The 9,527-nt window shown below is 35.0% G+C and overlaps 1 protein-coding gene across 2 annotated transcripts; it reads left to right on the plus strand.

The window, feature by feature from the left end:
• Positions 1 to 2,626: 2,626 nt before the first annotated feature.
• On the plus strand, positions 2,627 to 9,200 carry LOC133788310 (uncharacterized). Of its 2 annotated transcripts, none has more exons than XM_062225742.1 (3): positions 2,627 to 2,826; positions 3,408 to 3,565; positions 8,842 to 9,200. In XM_062225742.1, exons 2-3 carry the CDS (start codon positions 3,418 to 3,420, stop codon positions 8,982 to 8,984), a joined length of 291 nt encoding a protein of 96 aa, XP_062081726.1. In that variant the 5' UTR covers positions 2,627 to 2,826; positions 3,408 to 3,417; the 3' UTR covers positions 8,985 to 9,200. The 2 variants fall into 2 exon arrangements, with proteins under 2 accessions (XP_062081726.1, XP_062081725.1); XM_062225741.1 differs by having other exon boundaries at positions 2,629 to 2,826; positions 3,418 to 3,565.
• Positions 9,201 to 9,527: the final 327 nt, after the last annotated feature.

The following is a 9,527-nucleotide window of genomic DNA, read 5'->3' on the forward strand; positions in this document are numbered from 1 at the left end:
TTTGCAGCTTTTGACGTTCTCAGACCTAACACTACAACTCTCTCTTTTCTTCTTCTTCTTTTTCTCTCCTTATAATAAATCCCCTCTTTGATCTGTTACTAGGCTACTACACTAAGACTTAAGTATGGATAAGTGGGAGAAAGAAACGAACCCATGAAGGAGAAGAACTCCATCTTTCTCTTCCTCTCTTCTAGACGTTATCTACCGTTCGATTGACAAATCAAAGGGTGGTGGTGATCACGAACAAGTGGAAGAGGAAGGTAGGAGTGGTTATGCTACTACTACTAGAGTAGTTATGAAGAAGAAACAGAAATAAGAGAAGGAGAAAAACATTCTCAGGCGAGCTATGATGATCGAGAATTGGGTCGAGAAACAGAGCGTTCAAAGTTTTGCTCTTTCGACTTCGGTCTGGAGCTCTTCGGCCGACTCAAGCTCCGGTGCTCTGTGGTCTTCCTCCGAAACAGAGTCAACCCAAAAGTGAAGCAACCCATTTCTCCAGGGGTCGTATAGCGACCTTTATTAACTCCATTTTCAATTCGGGCAACGTTAAAAAGGCCAAAATTAAGTAAAAACTTAGTATGAAAAAAGAACGAAAAAACTAATGAACAAAACGTAAAACTGAAAATATAAAATTAAGTAAGTAGTATTAATGATAAAAATTCTTTATAAAAGTGAGAAGGTTTTTTAGGGATAGTAAAAATGAAAAAAAAAATGCAAAATGTAGTAACTATGGTAATTTCCCTATATAAATATATACTATATGTAAAATAGAAATAATATATTTAATTTGATAACTCAAAAAATATATATAATTATTTGGTATTTGTGTAAGATTGAGTTAAATCAATCATCCATATAAGAAAAAATAATAATAATGTTGGGATAAATCAAAATGATTCAATCGTACTTTATTTACAGACTAAACTAGAAAATATAACCACGCTCCGCGCAGTCTTTTGTAATTATTAAAACATATATATTTTAAAATATTTTTTGGGAGATTATGGGGTGGTGATTCATTTTCACCATACTCGTACAACATATTCTTTATATGGACACGTGAAGACATCTTGACTATAATTTTCACATTGTATTTTAGTTGTTTACCTATTTTGATCATTAATTTTTTTTAAAATTAACTTGTGGACCTTGTGTTTTGTCAAAAATTCAAAAATAGGAATGTAAAGATAGATTATTTGAACCACGTATAATTTGGTTGATTACCCGTTTGAATATTTTATTGTTAAAAGTTAACATTTGGATCATGTATTTTGTCAAAAAGTTAAAATATAAATGGATAGATTTTATTATTATTATTATTATTATATGTAGATATTTTTATCTATTATAATTTTTATTAAAATAAAAATGAGAAAAATAGATATATAGAGAACCGAAAACTACTATGTAATTTTTAATTAAAATTTTTTAGTATTTTTCAATGATTAAGTAGTTAAGATATTTAAGCAAATTAAATTTTTAATTAAATTAATATGTATATATATATTAATATTTTTAATTGTTAAGATATTTTAGAAAATAGAAAATGAATAAAAAAATTAGATTAAATGAGAAAATAGAAAGAGTGATTTGAAGAGATTTTAGAGTGCCACATAATCTCTTAAAGCTCTCATTTATATATATATATAAATATTTTGTAAGTGTCACGTAATTTCTTGAAGCTCTCATTTATATATATATATATAAATATTTTGTAAAACTATTCACTTTAGGAATAAAAAAAATATAATTATAAAATTCTCACAAAATAGTAAAAATAGATTGTAAAAAATATAGGATGTCACCTCATCACTCTTAAACTCTCATTTATATATAGATATAGATATAAATATTTTGTAAAACTATTCACTTTTGGAATAAAAAAACATAATTGTAATATAATAAGAAAAATAAATTTATAGATAATCGAAAATTATTACGTAATTTTTAATTAATTATTTTTTAGTATTTTTCAATAAATAAGTAGTTAAGATATATATATTGATATTTTCAATTGTTAAGATATTTTAGAAAATAGAAAATAAATAAAAAAAAATTAGATTAAATGAGAAAATAGAAAGAGTGATTTGAAGAGATTTTAGAGTACCAAATAATCTCCTTGAAACTCTCCTTTATATATATATATATATAGATATATAGATGTATAATACCCACAATTGTTCGTAACTATGTGGAACTATATAAATTTTTTTAAATTGTTAATTAATGATTTCTTTTAATAAACATTAAATAAAAATTAAAAGAAACCACAAAATAGAGAAAATAAAAGATTGGAAAATGTGTCGTCTCATCTTCTCACAACTATCTTTTATATTTTTTTATAGATATAGATATTTATCGAATCAAATTTGAGCTAAAACAATTTATTTAACACTTTACAAATTGTAATTATTTAAAATTGTGAGTCCAAACTAGTATTAAAAAATAAAAATAAACACTTTTTAATATTACAAAATTACATTCAACTAAATTTTTACTCTTTAACACATCTTCTCCCCTTAAAAAATTAATCTTTTGATTGAATTTTAAATAATTTTTTAAATTTTGTTTTACTTTACCTCTTAATTCAAGAAACAGATTATTAATAAGCAAACGGTTACAATAGTACTCTTTAGTAGTATAGAGCTGCAAGAAGAAGCTTTACTCTCATTATACCCATAACCCATCCCTCTCTAAAATCAACCAATATTAGATAGAATCATTTAATCATTAAACAATACCCAGTCACAGTTCCATCTCTCTCGATCTCGACTACCATTCCTCCTCTCCGATTTGCTCTCTCGGCAAAGGGTCTCCACCTATTTGGTATACTATCCTGAATGTGGATATATTGATATCATTATTATTAGTTTTGTTTTTAGACTGCATAAATTGATATCGCTTTTTTCTTTTTTTTTTTAACTCTGTAATCATCGGTTTTGTACATTATCGAGTATGTGCAGCGGTAGTGTTACTAATGTATATGGCAGTTGAGGTGTTTGATTAAATGACTTAGAGAAAAACTGACAATATTTTGAGAGTTTTGTTGTTAGTTTTGTATAATGTAGTTGAAATGTTTGATTAAATGATTCAAAGAAAAAAGTAACAATATGGATGACAATTTTGTTGTTAGTAATGTACAATGCAGTTGAAGTGTTTGATTAAATAACTCCAAGGAAAAAAAATGAAAATATGGATGATTTTTGGATAATATTTGGTATTTTGGAATATAACTCAATATGTAATAATTTATATATTTGGTGTTTTCGACTATGGTTGTGCTAGCCTCTCTTTCTTATTATAATTTTAAAACCGGTCATTTTTTAAAAATTTATATGGATCCATGTCTGGATACACATTCATATCATCGACACAGCAATTTAAATGCATAAAATTGATGAAAACAGTGATACACAGATGGCGTTGAGAAGATTATTGGGGTTTTCAGATGGCGAGCTGATGAGGTCGGATGCAAAACCTTGTTCAAGATTGATGAGACACACTGCTGGACTTTTCAGCGTTGGTGGAGGAATGGCATTCTGGATTCTTTGTCGATTACATTACGGTCTGTTCTCCTGCTACTTCTTTTTATATTTGATTATCTTATTTAATGATCAGGTTCAGGACTTTCAAAGTTTTTGCCATTACATGTTCTTCCCTTGTATTGATGATTTATTTGCTGTGCTAGTTTTAAGAACCATTTGACCTGGTATAGTTATTCTATGTTTGTTATAGGTGTGTATGAAAATTCTTTCTTTGTGATGTTCTTTTCCATTCCTTATTAATCTTTGGTCACTTCATATCTTTCATATCAACGTTTAATCATTCCTAATAAGACATGTCTCCATTGAGAAACGAATCAAAGAATGAATGAGACTGATTTTTCATTACTGAAGAAAAGAATTTACATCAGCTATAAATAAGGTCTGCTATATAGAGCAAGACCGTTACAACACAGCTAGCTACAGCTGTCAAGGCTAACAAACTTCTAACAGAAAACTAACCATACAAAACTGATTAACTAACAAACTGTACAGACTCTCTAATATTCCCCCTCAAACTTAGAGTGGATAATGAATCAACTCTAAGTTTGCTTCTGAGTAATAGGAACCGAGAACTAGAGAGTGCTTTTGTTAAGATGTCAGCGACTTGATCATGAGCTGGAGTATGTTGAACAATGAGCTCTCCCTTGATCACTTTCTCACAAACAAAATAGAGGTCCAACTCTATATGCTTAGTTCTAGCATGGAGAACTGGGTTAGCTGACATTAGCACAGTGCTGAGGTTATCACACCATATTGTTGGAGCCTTTGGCAGCTTGACATGAAGCTCAGACAGCAAGGATTGGAGCCAAGTCACTTCTGCTGAAATATTAGCTAAGCTCCGGTACTCAGCCTCTGTGCTAGACCGTGATACAATCCTTTGTTTCTTAGAGGACCAAGAAACTAGATTAGGACCCAGATATACACAAAGACCAGATGTAGACCTCCTGTCGTCCGGGTCTAATGCCCAATCAACATCGCAATAACCTGTCAACCCCAACTGGTCAAACCTCCTCAGATGCAAACCAAAATCAAGAGAACCCTTTGGATATCGTAAGATCCTCTTGACTGTTTTCCAATGAGAGTGCAGAGGAGAGTGCATAAATTGAAACACTATTAACAACATAAGTAATTTCAGGTCTGGTTATGGTTACATATTGAAGAGCCCCAACTAAACTTCTGTAAAGATGAGGGTCCTGTATTGGATCACTTCCATATGCTGAGAGTTTCTCACCACCACTCATTGTAGTGGGCAAACAACTTTGCTCTACATAGGACATCCGTGATATATTTCTTCTGAGAAAGAAGAATACCCTCTAAAGTATGTTCCACTTGAATGCCAAGGAAATAACCAAGTTCACCAAGGTCTTTTAGTACAAAAGACTTGTGCAAATCTGAGATAAGTTGGTTAACTATAGGCTGAGAATCCCCTGTGACAATAATGTCATCAACATACACCAAAATGATTGTTGTATGTTGAGAAGTAATCCTGATAAACAGAGAATAATCAGACTTTGAGCAAGTGAAACCAAAAGATAGAAGAGCAAACCTTAGCTTTTCAAACCAAGCCCTTGGGGCTTGTCTCAACCCATAAAGAGCCTTGTGCAACTTGCATACCAGATTGGGAGAAGCTTGATCTTCAAAGCCAGGTGGTTGTAGCATATACATTTCCTCATTTAGAACCCCATTTAAGAAAGCATTATTGATGCCCAATTGCTTGATTAGCCACCCTTTAGAAAGAGCAAGTGGAAGAATGACCCTTATTGTTGTTGGCTTCACAACTGGACTAAAAGTCTCAGTGAAATCAAATCCATACTGTTGGTGAAAGCCCTTAGCAACCAATCGTTTCTTATGCTTGTGGATAGAGCCATCCAGATTCTCCTTAAGCCCACTTACATCCGACTGGTTTTCTATTCTGAGGTAATGAAACTAGAGACCAAGTACCATTGTTTTTAAGAGCCAAAAGCTCTTCATTCATAGCCAACTTCCAAGAAGGATGAGCAATAGCTTCTTGTACTGTCAAAGGCTCTTTAGAAGCTATGTAGACTTTTGGTTTGTATGTTCCAACCTTAGACCGAGTGGTCATTTGATGGGAGTTGCTAGTGACAGTAGGAGCATTGGTGGTGGAAGCAGGTGGAGGTGGAATAGTGACAGTGGGAGGGATGGAGAGTTGTGAGGACTGACTAGATGAGAAAGAATGAGATGAGACTAGAGGTGACTGATGAGGAGGTGGACTAGGTGAAATGGAGGTATGAGAGGATGAAGTAGGTGGTGACAGAGAAGAAGAGGCAGTAGTAGAAGGGAGAGAAGAATTAGAAGGACAACCAGTGGAAGTATTTGGTAAAGACACAGGAATAAAAGTTGAGGTAGTCGAAATAGAAGGGGACACAGAAGGAGTCAAACGCTGAGGACTAACTTGAGAATAAGGGAATGAATATCCATTGAATATAACATCCCTTGAGATATAGACACGACCGGTAGAAGAGAGACATTTGTAGCCCTTATGCTTAATGCTATAACCAAGAAAGGTACACTCAGTCGATCGAAATTCAAGTTTATGGTTGTTATAGGGACGGGTGTTAGGATAACATGAGCAACCAAAAACTTTGAGTTGTTTGTAGTCTGGTTCTTGATTGAACAAAAGCTTGAGTGGAGTAGAGTTACCAATGACCGGACTAGGAAGCCTATTAATGAGGAAAGTCGAGGCTTGAGCAGCCTCATCCCAAAACTTTAAGGGAAGAGAGGCATGAGCTAAAAGGGTCAAGGCAGTTTCAATTAAATGTCTATGTTTCCTCTCGGCTACACCATCCTGCTCATGCGTGGTTGGGCAAGAAACTCTATGTTTGATACCATTTTCTAACAGATAGGTTTTTAATGCTTGGTACTCACCCCCCAATCACTTTGTAATGCTTTAATAGAGCAGCCAAATTCTTTTTCTACTTGAAATCTAAAATTAATAAAAGTTTGCATAGCATCAGACTTACTTGTAAGTAGATAAACCCAAGTGTATCTTGAGAAAGCATCTATAAAATGTATGTAGTATTTATAGCCATTGAAGGAGAGCATAGGATCTGAGTGAATCAATTGAAGGGGTTGAGTGTAATTGGTTTCTGAGTTAGGAAAAGGGAATTTGTGAATCTTCCCTTTGCAACAAGCTGTACAGAAATCTGAAATGGTTTTATTATTTGGAAAAACATTACATTTAGACATTATACTTTGAACAACTCGGACTGCAGGGTGTCCAAGCCTACTATGCCACAAAGAAAAGGGAGTACAGACATCTGAAATACATGAGGTCAACTTAGCATTATGGACATATTGAGAAGTAAAAGAACTCAATGAAGATGGATGGAATAGAGTCATTGATGAAGGGTTGAAGACATAAAGGCTAGCTCTAAGGGTTCCCTCCATCAAGACCCTGGAAACCTGATCCTTAACAAGACAGAAATCAGGATGAAACTCAAAAAACACATTGTTATCCTTGGCAAATTGAGAGACAGACATTAGATTTTTTGTGATTTGTGGAACATGCAACAAACGATTTAGAGTGAGACATTTAGAGCTGAAAGGAGATTGAAACATGGACTTACCTATATTTTGGATAGTGAGACCACCACCATCTCCCATATGGATTTGATCTGAGCCAAGATAAGGAGTCTTTTGCATCAAGTTGTTGGGGTCAGAAGTGCAATGGCTAGTGGCTCCTGAATCAGGGTACCAAGCCTGATCATTCACAGAGTCAGAGGTGGCCACATTGGCAGAGAATTTATCTGTGTTTGCAGCTCCTACACCAGGGAATTCAAGGTTGAAACGCTGGTAACATCTGGCAGATACATGACCTTGGCGGCCACAAAGCTGACAAGTAGACCGATTTGTGTTGGAGGTAGAGAAATTTGGAGGTGTACTAGTGGATCGGCCAGCACCATTGTTGGAGTTAGAGGAACCACCACGATTTCCCACAGCATAAGGATTCCAAGAACCACGGCCAAAATTTGTGTTGTAACCTCCACGAGCTGAATTAGAGAAACCAGATGTATTAGACTTATTACCATAACCATTGTAATTAGAGGACTTACCTCCACCATTCCTGGAATACTTGTTATGTGCCACATTGACAGAAGCAGAATCAAGGTCCTGAGATTGGACCTCCAATCGACGTTCCTGAGACAAGAGCAAGGACTCTATTTGTGCAACTGTATAAGGATCAATGCGTGAGTTAACAGACACAATGAAAGTATTGTACTCTGGGGGTAATCCTTTGAAAATGGCACCAATATGCTCCTTGACAGAAACACGATGACCTACAGATCCAAGTCTATCAACAAGAGACTTAATCTTTAAGAGATAGTCATCAAGAGACAACGAACCTTTCTTTACACTTTGAAGCACACTTTGAAGCTGAGTAGTGAATTGATCAATTTTTGCAGAGGTTTGAGTAGCAAAGTATACCTCAAGTATTTTCCAAATCTGTGCACAAGTATCGGATCCAACGACTCTCATGAGCATTCCCTTAGTCATTGAAGAGAGTAACCAGGAATACAGAAGGTTATCTTGCTGTTCCCACTGAGTGAACGCACGATTGATCTTCTTGGCAACTTGATCAGCTTCAGACAGGTACTTCTCTGGAAGAGACGAATCAGCAGAGATGTAGTCCTGTAATTGATGTCCTTTGATTGCCGAAAGAACCTGAGGGCGCCAAAGGAGGTAGTTGTTTTGGTCAAGTTTCACCAAGATCTTGTGAGTGAAAACGATTAGAGAGAACGACGAAGAAGATGTCGGAGTGGCACCAGTCGCCATCGAAATAGTCGGAGACGTCATTGATGAAGACAGGAAGCTTTGAAGATGAACAGAATCGAAGCACCGAAGAAGAAGGACCAGGAAGGATCACACAAGAACAGGAAGGAACGAAAGAGAAACTCTCAGTGGAGTGGCTTCTGATACCATATTGAGAAACGAATCAAAGAATGAATGAGACTGATTTTTCATTACTGAAGAAAAGAATTTGCATCAGCTATAAATAAGGTCTGCTATATAGAGCAAGACCGTTACAACACAGCTAGCTACAGCTGTCAAGGCTAACAAACTTCTAACAGAAAACTAACTATACAAAACTGATTAACTAGCAAACTGTACAGACTCTCTAATAGTCTCTACGCTACTTATTTCATCAACATTGATAAGCTTTTTTATTTGTTTTTTTCCCTTAACTCCTCCTGGCTCCTTTCACCTTGTATGGATTCTTTCCCTGTAACATCTAATCTCTAAGCAATTATGAAGCTGTGTTTTCTTATAACTACAGGTCCCAGAATTACTGTTCCAAGGAGTCTCCGGTGGGCAGCTTGTGGAGCTGTTTCGATGGGCTCAACCACAGCACTGCTGGTACGCTTGTTGAGTGCAGAGTGTGAACCCCAAAACATAGCTGTTTATGACAAGGGAAAGTAGCCTTTTGACTTCTCAATTACTGCCATCAATGTATGATCTTAGCCTGTATTGATCTGTCTTCAAAAACAAAAAACTTTCATATGGGGGCTAATGTGTAAGCAAGTATGTCATGAGAGTTGACATTGATGTGTTTTTTATTTATTTATTCATATAACATTCTGCATAATGATATAAACGTTTGAGGTCTAAATAAATGGTGGTAGATTTTCTTGTGTAGCATCTGCATATTACGTCCAACACCAGAAAGCAGCACTCGTAACAAAAAGTAAAGGGAGAAAGTAGTGGACCAAAACTTTGACTTGGAGCCCGCTAAGCCTGTACTCTTTGTATGGGCTTAACAAACTTACAAGTCCATCATAATGCTACCGTACTACTACATGTGCGACACGTCAAAGTCGATAGTTGCATGGTGATAAATGAAAAAGACTTGAGGCCTGACCTAAATGAAAGTGACTCATATGGACCTCAAACAAAAGACAAAAATGCTGTTTGTTTTGGCATTGGAATAATCAACTGTAACATGATGAGCCTTACGTATGTTAT

The sequence above is a fragment of the Humulus lupulus genome, chromosome 7 (assembly GCF_963169125.1).
Source record: "Humulus lupulus chromosome 7, drHumLupu1.1, whole genome shotgun sequence".
NCBI classification, from domain to species: domain Eukaryota; kingdom Viridiplantae; phylum Streptophyta; class Magnoliopsida; order Rosales; family Cannabaceae; genus Humulus; species Humulus lupulus.

What these genes read in the sequence shown, in the direction of transcription:
- LOC133788310 (XM_062225742.1), top strand. Translation starts at nt 3,418, where the DNA reads ATGGCGTTGAGAAGATTATTGGGGTTTTCAGATGGCGAGCTGATGAGG. An exon ending in TCTTTGTCGATTACATTACG is followed by an intron (nt 3,566 to 8,841) that starts GTCTGTTCTCCT and finishes TTATAACTACAG; the next exon opens with GTCCCAGAATTACTGTTCCA.